Raw genomic sequence first — 18,509 nt, forward strand, 5'->3', positions numbered from 1 at the left:
CAAGGGAGAATTTAATCCCATGATTTTAGGATTTTTTTTTAGGTTGTGGGATTGAGCTTTAAACTGTCATTAAAGCAGAAAACAGCCTGGGCTGGGGGACAACTTGACTTGGGAGAGAAGAATGCAAGGCTTGCTTCTAAAAATTCAACTTCAAAGAAATATAAAGGAAGACTTCTGTAAAAATTGCTGAAATAATTCCTCAATACTTTTTAATGATGATCCACTGTGGATCTATTTCTTAATTCTCTGCCTTCCCAAATAAAAAATGTTTTGGGCCAATAAAACCCAGTAGAGTATTTAAAAAACTGCAACACCATTGCTTAAGAGAGTCATGACCTTTATTCAGTCAGCATCTAACAAACCCCAAGTCCTGCTGTTACTGCTTGTGGGTTCTTTCTGGACCATCTGTTATCAACAAAATAACTGGAAATTTAGAATATTCTTAGAGCTGCCATTGAGCTTATTAATAAACTGCCAAAATACTTCCATGATCTGGTAAATCGCAGACACAAAGTGCTGACTTTCCAGCTCTAAAGACTTTGGAAAAATCAATGAGAGAATTTTGCATCCTGGTTGCAATAATTATATTTGCACTGTTTGGCAATCACAAGGCACTACAGAATCTATGAGAAACGGACTGAAAAAGAGTAAAGTGAAATACCTGGGTTCATTTAAGAAGGTAAAACACGTTATCCTGCAAACAAGACAATGTACTCACACGGAATCTGGTCCCTAAACACAAGTGAGCATCTGAAAATAAGATAATTATTCGCAGACTCACTGGTTGTGGAGGGGATGACGTAGAAATTATGGAGAGGCAAAAGAGTTTACAGTGACAAACCAATTTCAAAAATTGCTAGGAAAACTCACCTGTCATAACAGTTGATGTCATCCAGCCAGCAGCCTTGCTTCACGATTTCAATTGATCCAGAAATATTCTTCCATGTGGCAAAGCAGTGTCTCCTTTTATCTTTATCACCATAGCAGGGCTCGATGCCGCTGCGGTTGGTTTTATCCTTCTCCCAGTTAGCGTTGTAGAAGATGCACTCCTGTGTTTCTGATCTGCCCAGGATGGCACCTGGAGGGATGGGAAGCACAGTTCAATGGAATTCTGCAGGATCAGGCAGATGAATAAATGCAGGTTGTATAAAGGTACCATTTACTGCACGTACCAATGTGCCCTCTCTCCCCTCTTTTTAATAAAGAGAGAAAACACGGAAAGTTCAGCAGCATTCCAAGTGTTGAAACATAAAACAAAGATCTTCTGTGAAGTCAAACAGTGACTTGCATAACTTAGCAAGATTTGCAGAAATGAAGAACAAGTCATGGCAATACTTCTCCGTGAATAGCAATAGCAGAGAAAATTTAGAATGCCGAGCAGGGAAGATTTAATTAAAATATTCACCAAACCAGGAGCTTTAGCCAGGAAAATTCACCAAAAGGCATTTGTGCTTCTTATCTAACAGGAGCCAAAAGAGCAGGGAGTTCATCTCTGAAACCCCAAAAAAAGCCAACAAGTGTTTAGGGGCAAGTGTTACAGAATCCCAGAGTGGTGTGGGCTGGAAAGGACCTTGAAGAACATTTAGGGACCATCTAGGAAACCTTTCTGGGATTCTGGTGGAGATCCCTCCAGAGTCAATGGGATGTAAAGCACCAGCCTGGCTCCTGCAAAGGTGAAGGGTTCTTGGGAAGCAAGACTGTTAACAGAAGACAGGAAGGGAGTAAAAACTGCCTTTTATTTCTGTTTTTCTCTTGTCAGACACTGCCCAGAGCGTGCCATTATTCTCCACGGGAGCTCCACCATTTAACATGTATTAAAACCATGGGGAATTGGAGCTGGAGGAGCTGGAGAACCAGAGGATCCGCTGAGGAAGGCTCAGGAGGATGCCAAAGCACTTTGCCTGTATTTCTCTATACATTCAGAATTTTTAAGCCATAACATTGCCCAGCACACTGAAGACCAGACTGGAAGAGAAAAGGTTTCTCACATCAGTTTTTGATGATTTATTTGCATCACTGACCACCTCCTTTATCCACAATAACTGTGACCCAGCAGCCATTCCTGAGGAGAACGAGCATTATTCCCACCTGAGCCTTGGGAGAGCAGCACAGGAAGCCAGAGCTGAGCCCAGCACTGCCCATCCTGAGCATCCCACCTTGCTCTGCCTGTGTTCCCAAAATAGGCAGGAGCTGGAGGATCAATGGGAGAGGGGCAGGAGCCAGCTGGGAACTCTGCGAGGGGCAGCCTGGGAACCATTAAATTCCTTGTGCTGCCACGGCCTGACCTTTACAGCTCTCAGCTATGGCAAGAAACAGATGAGGCAACAGATTGAACAATTTGGTTCTGTCAGTGCAATAAAGCAGAAGTCCTGGATTTCTCTCACACGTGCCATTGCTTTTCTCCTGCTGCCAAGCCCGGCTTTGAAGGACCACAGACAAGCTGAAATTTATAAAATTCAGCAACTGCAGTAAAACTAACTTTGCATAAATATTCTCCTTGTTTCTGTCTTCTTTCTAGTCAGGTTTTCTTATCCATCTATTTTTTTAATCCATTAATGCTCCAATCAGAGACTGGCAGCAGTCACTGTTGGTTTAATGACCTTGGATCTGGCTGGGGCTTCTCACCTGAGCAGGCACCTGCAATGGGTCTGGCCAGGCTTGGGCAGAGCAGGACAATCCTGCATTAATCCTTCAAAGCAGAAAAGCAGGAAGCAAGGCAAGAGGAGAAGGGGAACCACATAAAGAAGGCAGCCCTGAGCCCATGTGCCTCCAAACAGCTCTGCCACCCCCTCCACAGGGATGGAGCTCCCAGGGGACAAGGGCAGCTGGCATCTACAATAAAGTGAATTTATTGGGCAGAGCAGGTCTCTAATGGAACTGCTGTACCCATTCTGAGTGCACAGGGAATTGCCAGGCCCTCAGAAACCAATCTCAAAAAGCAAAATGGTGCTGCTGAAAGAAGCCACGAGCCAAACTCCAGCAGAGTCCTGTGGGTGGAACGTGAGGTCTGAAAGCTTGGGGGGAAAACACATTGGGAAAGCAAAGGGCATTAAGTACAGAATGGAGTTTACTTTGGGCACATTAAGCCAGATCCCACTGGATATCTGTGCATTCCCATCCAGTGCTGCTCTATCCCTCACACTCCTGTCCTTCAACAGTTATTTTCTTGCCTCTGTGCTCTCTACCTGTTTTTCTAGAGCATCTTTAACTCTAACAAAACCAACATTTGACCTTCTGAACCACTCTTAATACAGGAAACAGCAGAACTGGGAGCCATTCCATCAGACAGTTCAGGTGCAGCCTGGAAATCCTCACCCGAGGAGCTGGAAGCACTGGCTGCCATTTCTCAGAGAGACTGAATGACTGGAAAAAATCTACCAGTTTTTTGATTAAAAAGGGGCAAGCAGTGCACAGCTGCTGGGGACTAACATGGCCTTCATTCAGAAAGGATCACTGGGAAAATAGGAATTGTCTCTTGCAGGTATGACTGAAAAAAAAAAAGGTCAGAAACTCCTGGGAGTTCCTCATCCAACTTTACCCGCTAAACCTAACAGTGAGCAACACAAGGCCGTGGGTCTGTACTGCAGGAATGGGCTCTGATACTTTATCTGAGATGTGATAATGATCATGTCCCTCCCTTTCCAGGGAAGACTTCAACACTTCCCACGTCCTAGCCTCATTCCCAAACCCTGCTTTTGCTGCATGATTAGTTGGTGACACCGTGGAAAGACACAAGGGGCAAAGGGAACTGAATCTGTGATCTCTCACTGCTTTATGAAATGTAACAACATTTTCAAGCTGAAGTCATGAAAATTGATGAAAAGCCTGCAAAGATTAGTTTAATGGTGCCAAGGACACATTTTTTTTTTTTTTGCTATTCCCTAGAAAACTTGCAATATATAAAAGAACTGAAGGGTGAGGTTCAGTCTGGCAGATACCTCTGCCTGTAACAAAAGGTCACTTAAATTGTGTTATATTTGAGATGAATTTGAACTCTTTAAGTGCTGAAATACAAGGAATGGAGCAGTTTATTAGAATAAACCAGCAGAGCAGAGAAGCACCGCAGGGACTGAGGAACTTCTAGACAGAATGGCCCATTCCCCAAAATACCAGAATTGTAACATGCTGTTCTAGAGGAGCAGAAAAGAACAGAAAATGCAGCATAAATAGAATTAACACCTTAGAGAAAAAACCTTCAGCTGCTGCACAGGTACCGTTTTCAAGTACTTGCCCGTGTGTGTTATTCTATTTGTTTCCACAGTGATCTCAAACACTTCCTAGCCCTACAAATATATCTAAGAACAGACTACAAATATAGACTAAAAAAGCCCGGCTTTGATGTTCCTGCGAGCAGGAAGCAGGGTTTTATCATTCTCTATTTTTTCTGATAACACCCAGGGGAATGTTTCTCAAAGGAAGAAGAAAGAAGTTATTTCCAACCTAATAAAGCAAACCGAGTTCCAAGAGAAAGGGTTCTGTCCTCCTTTTACATGCCACGATGTCCCCAAACTTATTTTGTTGATTTTTAGACTAATATTAGTGCTATTATCACTGTTCTCAATGCTCCCAGGTCAAACAAGGACTGTACTTCAGATGAGCTGAGCCAAAGTACATTCATTAAATCCAAACACGGCAGCAATTAACCCAGGCAAGGCAAGAACTGCACAAAAGATAAACAAGGCAGTGAAGTAACAAATCACCTGCACTGCTGCCACCCTGCCCGGTGAATGTTCAAAATTTAAAGATCAACCTGATGGTCCAGAAAGTTGCTTTCTTTTTTTTCTAAAATAGTCTTCAAAAATGAATGAGTTTGCAACTTGAACAGGGGTAAACTTGGTAAGCTTTAGTGTAGTTTTGTATAGCAAGAGCTGCATTTTTTCTCTGGGATTGGAATGGGGGGAACAACAGGAAATCTGTATTTGCTAAGATATCTCATCATATACTTGGAAAATATTTCAATTTTTTTGCAGTTCACACCTTTTCAAAATGGAAAATTTGTAGGGATGAGCCTGCCATGGAAGTATGAAATTCTGTAGCTGAGATAACACTTCTGAAAAAGAAGGAGAGAAGAATACAGTGCTGGAAAACTGAAGGATGATCAAGCCAAAGGCTCTACAGTGGAGTGGAAACTATGGAGGATGATGTCACCTAAAACAGGGAAAAGAACTGGGAGTGAAGAGGGGGAAGGTGAGAGGAATAATATCTGTATTGTTACAAAAGCCCTTGCAGCCCCCTGGTTTGCTTGGTGGACAGTAACAAACCAACAAACAAAAAAAAAAAGCAACTTTTTTTTTACTCTGAGTCTTCTGGACTTACAGTATGGAAAATAAATCAGCTGCTCTAACCACTTGATGATGTTATTTTACATATATGGATATATCTTGGGTTTATTTGCATGGTGCTCTTCCTGAAGGAAAAATAAAGCTGGGATTATTTTTCCAATGTGTTCCTTCAGTCCCTCCCAGCAGTTTGTGCCTTTGATAGAAGAAATTAATAATGCTGTAAAGGGATTTTGTAGACAACTTCCATTTTCTGCCTTCTACTTCCAAATATCTTATTTAAGCCTGGATTTCAGGAAGTGGGAAAACCCCCAGATCTCTGGTGGCCAAGTTTTCCAGAATCCTTTCAGAGCAAAGCACGTGGCAGAAAATGGAGAAAAAGGCTCAGTGGCCATCTCTGTTCTTCAGGTAGAAATTAAAGTGCCACAAAGAGCTGTCAGCCCTGAGATAAAGATTGTCATCCTTTGGGAATCTCCAGAGCCTTGAGTTAAGTGTTATTTTTCACACTCCCTGACTTCAAGGGAACACAGTAAAACACAGGCTGATGTTTTCAAGTTCAAACATGCCACTGCTGTCACTGCGAGGTGTGAGCAGCACACAGCACAAACACCTCCCAGCCGCTGCCTGCTGATTTTTGGAGGGGAAAAAAGCTCCAAAGATCCTAGAAATGGTTTGGATTGAGGCACAGCCTTGGGGCTGCACTCATCTCAGGTGCTGGTGGCTTTTAGTCACTGCTGGTCCGATGTCCCCTTCCTGGCACGATGACCAGGTGGTTAAAATATTTCAATGTAGTAACACAGGGCTCAAAACTGCAAAGTTTAAATTCTACAAGAAAAAATGCTGGAAAAAATAGAATAGGGCCAAACAGTATCCAGGAAATTGGCTGGCTTCTGATAGAATGGCGTTGAGTTTTGCATCTCTTATGTCTCATTCTTCATCTGATAATAGAATAAAATCTTTTAAAATGTCTCTCAGCTGCCCCATCTCTAAAAAACTAAAAATAATCCAACAACAGGCACTGGGTAGAAATACCCAGTTCCCAGTTGGGATTATCCTCCTCTCCCCAGTGCAAAACCCCAAACACAAAGATTAATAATAAGGAGAAACCTTGATTAATTTGACATTAAAACTTGCACCCTGATTATCCAGGAGGGATCACCTGCTCCTCTGGATGAAGCTCAGGGAAGCAGCTGCCCAGGAAGGAGCCAGGAGTGCACACAGGAGTGACACCATTCCCACCCAGAGTCTTGGAATGCTGTTATTAAACTCAAAAAGAGGCCCTTCAGCATTAGAGGCACCAATTAAGCACCTAAATAAACCACCTAAGGACACGCAGACTGGATCAGGAGGGATGAATCCTTTCAGGGATGTCTCATGCTGGTGGTGGCAACCAGCAGCATTTCTATTTTGGGCCCTGCCAGGGAGTTTCCCAGGAATGATCTCAGATACCTGTCAGAGCTGCTCTCTGATCTGAGAATCCCAACCAGCACAATCCTGCAGCTCATCAGATATGGGAGCTCCCAGCTGGGAATCCCAAAGGATTTTGGATCAAAATGATCCTTTTTTTGGGGCTGGTGTTTGTGGAGGTTCTTCTCTGAGCTACAAAGCTTCCTGAGAACTTGTGAGCTAGGAGATATTTAGCATTTTCTCCAATGGAGGGTTAAAATTCCTGCAGCCTCATGGAGATGGGAAATTTGAACATATTCATCACTTCATTAAATAGCATTGGGAAAGCTTCATTTCAGCTATCAATTTTAGCTGTCTTCAAATTTCCTTCTCTGGTTGGGCTGTAAGAGAAGATCAGGAAATGACATTTTTTCCAGCCCTCCTCCTGTAGTTTGTTTCACATTCCAAGGGCTGCTCAATAGGATCAGTGTCAGTATTTCACCTGCATTTATAAAGACAAAGAAGGAATCTCCTCTTCACAGACTCCCTCCTGACCCCTCAAAGACACACCCAGGAGAGTTAATTCAGGCTAATTACAAGAAAATATTCCACCTTTTGCCTCCCAAATCAGTCAAGCACAATGCAAATGTAACAGTTTGACTGCAAAACAAACAGAACCACACACCAAGTCAAACAAAAACACAGTCAAGACATCTAAGAGGCAAGCATCCAACTCCACATTTGATGTTTCCTCCACATGATATATCCAACCCCCACTTCTTTTTCTGTCTTACAGGACCTTATGTAACTATTTAAAAGACAACAGGACCAGTGTGATTCTGCCTTCAACTCAGCTCTCCAACAAATCTCTCTGTGGGTGTCGTGTCCCACTCTGTGCTATTGCAAGCGAAAACACCACCCAGTTCTCCTACATGTGCTGATGAAGCTTTTTATTTACATTCTAATTCTTTAGCCATCGCTATACTTCTCTTTTTTTTTTCTGTGGTTACAACCAAAACCCCAGCCTAAACACACTTACAACCAGTTTTGTTGTTTGTTTTGTTGGTTCATTTTTTTTTTTAATTTTTAAAGCATCAGCTGTATCATTTTCCTTCAAGCTGGCCCAGCAAAATTCCCAAGTGCTGAGCTCACGGGCAGGAGCTGGATGGTCAGTGCACACCCAGACAAGCTCCAGCTGCCCTTGTCCAGATGGCAGCTCAAAGGAGGAGAGACAGGTCCCACACTGGTGTAAACACACAGAGGGATTACCTGGGAGCTGCAGGCAAACAGGAGAAGTGGAGGGGAAAAGGCAGAACCCAGCGCTGGAAAATCCAACCCTTTCAATGTTCCTACCCCACTGAGCTGGGAACCTGCCTTCTCCCTCCCTCTTCCAACTCTCCAACTGATTTATGGAGCATTGTCCCACTGAGCTTCAGTCTTGATTCCACACAGCCCATGATCCTGGGGTTTTGTGTTTTCATTTTCATTTTCATTTCCCCACCTCATCCCACCAGGACTTCCCAAGTTCATCCTGCTCACACACTTGGCCAGAACTCCAGCCAGGACTTGAGCCATTCCCAAGGATTTCTCCAGGATGGACATTGGGTTTGTTTGCTGGGAAATACTGCACAGAAGCATTTTGGGATCAGCTGCATCACTAAAGGATGACACTGGCAGCTCGTGGTGTCTGTTCTGATGCAGGAGCCCAGTCTGAAAAGCATTTTGGAGCTGTAGCACAATCCAAAATCCACCTGAGCTGTGCAGCCTCAAACAGCTGAAGTGGCACAAACGAGTGGAAGTAATTCCTTCCTTCAGCCACTAAACTTAAATAAATGTCAGGCTGCAGCACTACACATCTGAGTAAATACCTATCAGCATAAAAATGCTAATGTGTTTGTGACTGCTGAACTCTCTTCCTAAAGCAAGACCATCTACATAACCTCAAACTTGGCTGGGTCTGTTCCATTCCATTTCTACTGTCCACTCCTGTTGAGATCAAATTCCAAACCTTGTCTCCACTGGAAGAGTTTTAGAATTTGTGTCCTCACGCTCTGAAATCAGCGCTGATTACATTTAAGAATCCAGCACAACTGCCTCTTTACCTCCAGCTAAAGTGGCTGTCACTTGAAATGGATTTTCTTTGTCCCCTCACAGGCTGCCTGATTTTGCTGCCCGTGCCAGACTGTAATCTGAAGATTAAGTGAAAAATCCCATTTCTAGAGCTGGAAACAACCCTGTTTACAGACAGAAGCACCGCTGCCATGGCCAGCACATCCTCTCCAGAGCCAGCTCTGCCAGGCCCCAGCTCCAAAGACAACTGCAGGGCTCAGCTGCAGCTCAGCCCCGGGGAGCGGATCCTGGCACCTCTGAGGGAGGGAAGAAAAGAGGACTAAGACTTTTTTTATCTCAAATTTCTTATTCTGGACTTGTTTTCAATGGGTTAAGGGAAATCCAGCGCAACTACCTCAAAAGTTTTCACTCCTAATTTAAATACTCAGCATTTCCAACCCCCATCATCACCTTCCATGCTCCAAAGCCACTCCAAGTCAGCTTTCCCTCAGGAATGAGACTGAGGGAACTGATTTCACTAAAAGTCACTATTAGGACTGCTTTTCCAGAGGACAAGTTTGGATCGAAGTGACCAGTACACTACAAAAAACATCATTTATTTAAGAAAGAAAACAGCAATGGAACAGCAAAGCAACTTCCCCATTCACCTCAATAAAAAACTATTTTTCTGCTCAATTTTTCTAGTCTTCACGGATTCTCATGAAGCTGATTTTGTTATTCACTTGTCCTCTTCTAAAAAATGTTATTGCTCTTTGTATCCAGAAAAGCAAGATGGAGACCCAAAAGAACAGATCCGAAAAAGAAGCATTTCAAGAGCAAAAGGATGTTAATAAAGTCAGCATAATACACATTAAAACTTAACTCTTTTTGTATTTCTTATCAGAACTTTAAGAACAACTGAGTGGAAAGGGGAGCAATTTAAAATTACTATATAAAAACTCTTTTCAGAGTATAAATCTGTAGTAGGGACTTTAAAATGTGCTACACATTGGCCACCCAGCACATTTATTGTCATTAAAACAATATATTCAGCCACTCCTGCAACAGCTGCTTTAAACAAATCAGCTCTGATCTAACATGAGAATCAAATCAATGCAAAAGTAACCCAGGGCAGTGGGGTTTATTTCTCTCACCTGCCTAAAGCACTTAAAAATTGTTTAAATTTCCATGTTGGGTGTTCTTCTTAAGAAAACACCTTATTAGAAAAAAATTGCAGTTCAATTCTAGCAACGTGTAAATGATCTCCCTATTCCTTAAAATAAAAATTTAGAGGATTAAAAAAAAAAAGTGTAACCTACTAATATCAAGGAATTTTTTATATATATATAACCTACTAACATCAAGTAAAAAATCCAACTAAGAAAAAAAAAAAAGACCAAAATATTCTTATTTCTGGTTCTGTATGAGTTACAACAGATTTGATGTCAATCTCCACCATCTCATTTAACAGCACAAAAATACCTTTTGGAAACTCAAGGTTGTTGCTGGAATTATCTCTAAGTATGAAAAAATTAACATGTTTTAAGGCATCTAAACATTTAAAAATTATTTAATTAAATTCAATCTCATCTAGGAGCCATTCACACAAGCTTAGGGGAATGCAAGGCAACAGGAGCATCACTGTTTTGTTAGGAAAAGTATCCAAAACTAAAAAGTGCTACTGGATATTTGAATTTTGGTAAAACACCCCCTGATGCTACAGCCCACACCTGACACAGCACAACAATCCCAAACTGTTTCAGTTTCAATGCAAAAACTGCCTTCAAGTGTTCAGCTGAGCCAGCTTTGCTTCGTTTCACTTGGCAAGAAAGCCTTAAAAACCCATTTGTTACAAAAACCTTGTACCAACCCTGCAGTGTTAACTTCCCAATGTACTGATTTGGAATATTAAGAGAATTTACAGGAATTTTGTTAGGAACTGACTCTCGGGAGGCCCTGCACAGATCCCAACCACACCAGGATCTATATTTAGAACAGCAACTCCAGTTCAACCAGTCCATCAGTTCTGTACTGGGTGATGCTTTTAAATCAGGGGCAATCCAGATCTGCTGGCTGAGACTTGCATTAAAGTATTTTCTTTTAATTCATCTTCCCCCCGTGCTGCATCAACACTCAGGCAAGATTACAGATCTCCAGAATGATAACCCTGTTGTAACATAAAAATATTATTTTTTTGCTACAGAACTGAAGAAAAATAAATTTAAAAAAAAAAATCACACATCACTGCTAAGTCATAACAAAGCCACAACAGTTTTAGAATTCACAAAGATCAGGGGAAAAAATTAAGTAATGACCAAATACAGAGCAATGCACAACTCACTGCCTCCTATAGTGGATTTCCAAGTGGTTTTTGACAGCTAGATATTATTTAACTTATTGTCTGGTTACTACTCCATCGTTTCGTGTATTGGATGAGCTCATGTTCCCAAACTTGGATTTAAGACATCACTGTGGCCTAGAAGCTACAAATATTTTTAAAAATCTAACCAATGGAGTGGAATAAAGCACTCAGCAGAGGCACCGATGAAAATTGAAATAGAAAACAAACCCCATGCAACTTGAATATTTCTTTAACACAACGACCCAAAATGTTTTACTGACTGACTAGCAAGTTGTTTGAGTATTAAAGGTTTACCTTCATTTCAAACTTCCCCATAAAATACATCAAGCTCTCAAATGGGCCCTAAATAACCTAAAGGAATAAAGAAGGGAATAAACAGGAAATGTGAATATTTCAGATCTTGGAGAAATCACTTTAGTAGTACTTAATGCACACAAATGAGAAGCAGCTCATGTGCCTAAGCAGGCACAGATTTAACCCCTGAACAGAGATTTGAGGAGCTCCTGTCCTTCAGCTCTTCTACTGCCACACAGAATTGAAATTGTACCTCAAGAAAATGTGCTTTATTCGGGCACTTTGCTGTGTTTGACCCTTCCCAAGAGCCTGAAGCAATCCAGCTCCATCCCCCAGAGCTGGGAATGTGGAAAATGGGGCAGAAAAATCTCTGAGGAGCAGCAAGCAGCAGATATCACCAGATCACCAGGATCAGAGTGCCACAGATCCAGATCAAAGCTTCCTGCACCTTCCCTCAGATCTGCATCCAGCAGCAGGGAAAAACCCACCCAGGGCTCACCTGGCTCCCTCCCTGCCAGCTGAACGCTCAGAATCCCATTTGCTGCATCTGAAATCACCCACAGGACTCCTAAAGTCTTTCTAGATACAAAATACCCATTCTTGCCACTTGCTGAAGGTGTCCAAATGTGTCATTTTTCTAGCAGTTAGAGAGGATACTGAGCCTCTTTCTCTACAAACAAATACAGATACAAAAAACCAGTTAAGAGAGTTGCTGGCATTGGAGAAAGGAAGATGATAAATGTAATACAACCAGTTTTAATCAAGATCAAAGCTGCAGGAGAATGCAGACAGACAGTCTAGACTGCTTTACTTTGAAAGCCTAAGCATATAAAGCAACATCTGCAAAGAACATTAATCACATTTAGTCCACAATCTTATCACCTCCCAAGCAAGCAGAAACAACTTTTACTTAAAAGTCATATGCTTCTATGTGACAAGCATTTTTAATTATCTTTAAATTAGATATTTATCACTGATTACAAAGCTGTTCTGTTCGCTTTGAAACAGGCTGATGTAATTTGAAATACACTTGCAGAGCTCCCTGGACAAAGAATGGAATGAAGTATTGGTAAGGAAGCTTGGTGAACAGTAACAATTATTTTACATCACTGGTACAGAGTGGGAATTCTCAAAATATTGAATTAAGTTCTGATTTGCCCCTCTGCATTTCAGACCATAACTCAGCAGGCAGCAATAAAGTGAAAGATTTTCCGTACAGTTTTCTTTAGCTTTGGAAAATAACTCGAGGATATAAATATTCAGCTTTCTTTCCATTTTCTTTCTTTAAAAAAAATTTATCTCACTCCTGCATTTTAGAGATTTAAGAATTGGAGAGATGGTGCATATCTAGATATAGAGTATTTATGTGATAATACACATTTTTCTATACAAAAGCAATTTAGTCCTTGTTTACCTTGGTTTATTTTGCTTATATTCTGGTCCATTCTCCCTTATGATTTTGCCTACTCACTAGCAATCATTTCATTTATTTTATTAAAAGTATCTTGCATTAAAGTTTTCCCTTCTGCCAAGGTTTTCATACAATCTACCCTTCAACAAAAGCCTGGCAGAGACAAACACACAAAAAAAATCCATCATCTTACAACCCTGAGGCAACAGCTGTGACAATTTACAACATTACAAACCCACAGAGGCAAAGAACAAAACTGGGAATTTCTGCACTAAACTCAGCTTCTCCAGCAGCCCCACATCCCACAGGGGAGCTCGTGAAACGCAGCAGCAAATCCAAAATTTATGAGTCTTACTCAAAAATCTGGGTGTTAAAATTCCTCAGCTCAGAGCAGCCAGAGTGTGCAGCCTCCCCTGCAGCAGGATTCACCGAAAACAGGGATTTTTAGGATTTCTACTGATACCTTGCAGTTGGAGATCCCTTTGCAGATCCCTTCTGGAGATGTCTCTGCTGGCCATCCTGCTGCTCCTGGGTGAGATTGCTCAGTCTCCCCACACATTTACAGACAAGAAGATAATTCCTGAACGTGTTTTTCCCAAATCCTCCCCAATCTGTCCACTTTGCTGCTGCAACTCTCAGCTGCAGAACAGAGGTTTTGCAGCAGCAAAGCCCCAGTCACTCATCCCACCCTGAACACTGGAGATTTCAGTGAATTTCTGTGGAAAAGCACCTGGTTTATTCTCCCTGCTCAGGCTGCAGCATCCTCCTGAAGCTCTGCAGCGTTCCTGGAGTGCTGGAGCTCATCTGCCTGAGCTATTTAAAGAATTTCCTATCTTTAGGCCTACTGACAACACTTTTCTTTATTTTTAATGTAACTTTAACCTCCCACAAAAAGCAGTTGAACAAAGGGAGACTCTGCGTACCTTCTGAGACTCCTACACCTGTGGAAATTGGAATGCTTGGAGAAATACCCTTATATACTATGATTTAAGTTCATTTCTTGGTGTTATTTTCTTATTTAACTGAGCACCTTGTAGAGCCACACCAAGGCAATTATTTTCTGGCCAATTTTTAATTTGCTTATCTGATCAATACCACCACAATTCTTTAAGTTAAAACAAATTACAAGTATTTAGGTAGAGCAGGAAATTTTAAAGTGCTGTAGGATAATGCAGAGGCTTTCTCAGAGCTTGGCTATTTATCTTCAAAACCCTGGCATTGGTTTGGGCTGCAAAATTTTAATGAGGTAAATTTGCTAGAATAACTAAAACTAGACAGCTGCTTTTAAAATAGCAAATAAAATTTAGTTTCAATCCTAACTCCAGCTAGATGAACTTTAATTTTTATTATCTCATCTCATGGAATGAACCACGTGGCTTAGGAGAAATAGCACTGTGGCTATTTAAAGACAAGGCAGGTTCTGACAGTTCCCACTGAACTTTCAGAGGAAACCAGAATTCCAAAGTCCAGGGATGAATCAGGGAATCTCGGGTACGTGACCCAAGAAAACAACACCACAAACAAAAGCTTTAGGGCAAAAGCACTGCACTTGCTACTACAAGATAATTTGTCTTCTAAATTTAGATAACAATTAAGAAAATGTTATCTAGTGACCTGAAATCTGGAAGGCACTTTAGGATATGGTTTTGACCTTCTAGTTCTTATTCAAGAACACATTCAAAGCCAGAATATGAATGCTGTCACTCCATTTAAAAGCCTCTTGACGCTATGACAAAGTAACAGTCTTAAATTTGATGATTGAAACTCCAAATTCCAGGGCAATAAAGGGCTCAAGAGGGTTCCCTAAACACGTTTTCCACAGGTACTCCCCGTGCCCAGAGGCAATGGGTGAATCTCTCCTGCCTCTCAAAGATAAGAGGACAAAGATGACTGTGGATATATTGCATTAGTTTATTTGAGAGGGACCTGCCAGACAGGTGAGCTGCTAACACGTCTCTAAAAACACTCCTAGGAAATTACCAGAACATCAGCGAGAGAGGAAAATGACATTTTTTAAGCTATGCTGCGTGAAAGATTACAAAAAAGACATTTCAGCTACAATTCTGTCTAGTAATGCCATTCTCTGATAAGCATGAATTCCCCAGAAGTGAAGTGGCTGCTTACAATATGCAGGATTCCCTAGAAATAGCATTCCACCCACTGCACGTGGAGGCAGGTGAGTAAGAGGCAAGGAAGGAGCTCTTCATGGAACCTCCCATGGGCTGACACTCACTAAATATGATGGAGCTTGGATTTCACAGCATTTTGGAAGATCAGACCTGCCTGTGTTAGGCAAGGCTTGAGAAAGCAGCTATTCAAGGAGTTCTTAAATAAGTAAAAAGATGAAGAAACTTTTCAGGCCAGGGTGTGGGAACTAGAAATACAGAATTTTAACTTCAAAGTTTATCAATGCATGAGTCTTAATACCAGGGGAAATAAAAAAATCTGTACTTGAGTCCAGGAGTACAAATCACATCAACTAATTCTGATCTGTTTTGCTCAAGCAGCGCTGCTGATAAAGAAGCAGCAGAAGCAGAGGACTCAAGAGATGAAAGCAGTGAGCAGAGCCCAGGTCACTCAGTTTGGATTAGCCCATATCGCTGCAATGTCTCACTGTGCCTAAAGTCACCCAGAGGAGCCAGCAGCACTCAATCTGCTGACAGGGGCTCGCTGAGTGTGAAGAGAATTCAGCCATGAGCCCGGCCTGGCGTGGATCACACAAACTGCCAGGGACAGACTGACTCCCTAACCCCACACACTGCACTGATCCCGCAGGATCCTCCCCAGGGCGATGCCAAGGGAAGGACAGGGAATCACGAGCACAGCTACGACTGAACTCTACCAAAACAGACGGGGACCGAGCGGAGTGAACTTTGCACGGGCTCACCGGGGCCGATCCACCCCTGCCCTCCTCCCTCGCTCCTGCCACACCGGGTCCAGCCCCAGGAAAAGCCAGCCCGGGGAGGGGAAGGACCGCTCCCTTCCAGAGAAATCCAGGGACAGGGAGCAGGGAATCTCCAGGGCAAGGGACACGGCTCCAACGCTGGCTCTGGAAAGTTCCTCAGCACAAACTCTGAGGCTACAACTGCTGGGAAGAGATGAGGAAACAAACGTGTCCGGACACACGAAGCGTTGTAAAGCACTAACAGAAGGTCGGCCTAATTTTAATCTGGATTCTCCTTTTGAGGAGAATTTTGAAAGCCTCAGACACTGAACTGCAGGGTGAACTAAAGGCTTTTGGCAGCAGCGTTCAGCCATTATTTGATCTGGAAGTTCCATCCAGACCCAAGTTTAATCGCCTCTGAACAAACTATTCCTCCCTGAATTTGTCCATCTGTGAGATCATTTTTTATTTCCACATGTTCTGAAACACTGAGTTCTACAGTTTAATTACCCATCATTAGTAGATGTACTTTTTCTGTTGAAAGTACCTTCATCAATCATTTGGGTGGATTTGATGTGAAGCAGCTGGCCAGCAGGCTGAGCAGGAAGAAAAGACAAGTTAGCAAGGTACTCAGCCCCCAAAGCATCCTGAAAATGCATTTCCGTGGTTATCACACAAAGGTAGGATGTTGGCAGGGATTGGGATGGAGAAATTACAGGTATTTAGCACTATCTGGGTTACTCACTTCCAATTCCCAACCTGATTTAAACCAGAATGATGCTTAGAAGGAAATCCTTCAAGTTTGATGCTGGGAATTCAAGTTATTTATATTAAGTTATATATGTGTTCATCTGGAACCTTTGTTCTTAGCTATTGGGAATAAAGAAATATCTACATCCAAAAGAATGCATTTCATTAGTAGCAAAATGAAAACTTTCCAGGTATTAAGGGACAGAATAATGATATATTTTTACAGCTTTATTTTCCTTAAGGTAGGAAGCATCGGTGTCATGAGGATTGCTGACTTTCTCCAGAGAAATTCCCAAGCTGTATTTGGAGTCTCTTACCCAGAGTAGTCATAAACACAAGTTTAAGGGCTTCTACTGCCAGATGTTGTGTTTGATGGAGAAGTGCTTGTGCTCACACAGAAACAGGTGTTCCTCTTGTCACAGCTGAGGAATTCGCTCAGCAATAAATCCTCCTGGCAGGCCAGAAGAACACCAAAGCTTCACAAACCAACCAAATAATTTATGGGAGAATTCTCATGTCTTGCCTGCTCCAGGTGTTTATCCTGTGGTAGTCGATGAGCGTTTGAACGTGAACACAAACAGTTCTATCAGTAAGATCAATAAGGAGAATTTACCTTTGCAAAGGAGAAGGAAAATTGTCTGTTTTTTCATTTGGATTTTTTTGTTGTTCGGTTGGCTGGCTTTTGTTGCTTGGGTTTTTTCCCCCAGGACAATGATTACCTCCTGACAGCCAACACAGGAACAGATATTTAATAAATCACTGGCCAAACAGCAACAATGACTCAACTTTCGGTGCAGCACCCTCAGGAGTGGTTTCTTCCGTCCTATCAGGAACAAGGCTGGTGTTAGGGAGCCCACAGCAGGAATGCCAGGCTTTCCTGAGCTCCCTTCCTTGAAAACCCAGCTGAGGCAGAGCCTGCCACCTCCCTCCACCCTGGATCCACTCAGCTCAGGTGGATGTCACACTGCAGCTGCCCCAGCCTCTCCTCTTGGGATGTTTATTTAAGCACAGCATTGTTTATGCAGAGATTCCCAGGCTGGTAATGCCCTGAGCTCTGCTATCCCACTTCCCTGTACAGCCCCAGCAGGAATCCAGCCCTCCTGACCACAGCGTGTGCAGCTGCCCTGGCCACCTCACACACCAACTCCTGCCCACAGCCATGACATTTCTGGACTGGATGCCTCCATCCAGCCACCCTGGGAGAAACGGCTGCTAAAGTTTAATTTTAAGTTTAATGTTAACAGTTTAAGCTAAACTGTTAAAGTTTAATAAAATTAAACTTTAACAAAAACTACAACAAAGGACTAAGTAAGGAAAAATTACAGCGCCGGGAGTCCCCTGTGACTACCAGCCAGGTGGCTCATCTACAAAATGGATGCTCAGCCTTTTATACCCTTAGACCCTCCTAAAGTTTTGTCAGTCAACTCCTTCTCTGCCACCCATTGGTGGAGATTACTTTTGCCACCTTGAGTGGAGGCCAGGAGCTGTTCTGCTGTGCCTCCTGGCACCAAGCCAGCCTCCTCTAAATGTCTTGGCTATTGAGGCTACTACAGGGGGAGGGAAAGAGGACTGTGGAATGACACATTATAATAATATTACTATACAGCTATATAATATCTATCTCTTAATTGTGAGAGCCAACTGTTACATTACTTCTCTATACAGCCCCTTCCCAGGATTGAGGCCATCTGCTTAGATCACCAATGACTTTTTTAAGGAATCCACATACGTGCTCTCCAGCAAAAGGCACAGAAAAGCTTTAACATTATACTCCCAGGATATGGATGTCAATGAACCTCCAGCCTTGCTGGAGGGAAGGTGGGCACAAAAGAAACCAATGTACATTTAGGCCTCTGCTCCCCAGTGGTGGCACTGTACCTCCACATGAGCCACCACCTCAAAGAAGGGTTTAAAAATTCTGCTTTAAGTAAAAAGCAACTTGAATATCACAGCTAACTGAAAAAGGAAGAGGATGATGGATGGAAATAGCAGCATGGGCCTTGGAACACTGGATTCTCTCTTCCCTACAAGGAAGGCTGAGCTGGGAGAGACCATGGCTGGGACAACACCTCAGGTAAGATTCCCCTGTGTTTT

The 18,509-nt window shown here is 42.4% G+C and overlaps 1 protein-coding gene across 2 annotated transcripts in view; it reads right to left on the reverse strand.

Annotated features, from left to right (window-relative positions):
* Nucleotides 1–18,509, reverse strand: part of ACVR2A (activin A receptor type 2A) — a 49,726-nt gene that overhangs the window by 17,345 nt on the left and 13,872 nt on the right. For both annotated transcript variants that reach the window (XM_038142896.1, XM_038142895.1), the window contains exon 2: nucleotides 871–1,078. In XM_038142896.1, coding sequence (XP_037998824.1) covers nucleotides 871–1,078 — 208 coding nt within the window. The remainder of the gene's footprint in view (nucleotides 1–870; nucleotides 1,079–18,509) is intronic.

The sequence above is a fragment of the Motacilla alba genome, chromosome 7 (genome assembly GCF_015832195.1).
Source record: "Motacilla alba alba isolate MOTALB_02 chromosome 7, Motacilla_alba_V1.0_pri, whole genome shotgun sequence".
Taxonomy (NCBI): Eukaryota; Metazoa; Chordata; class Aves; order Passeriformes; family Motacillidae; genus Motacilla; species Motacilla alba.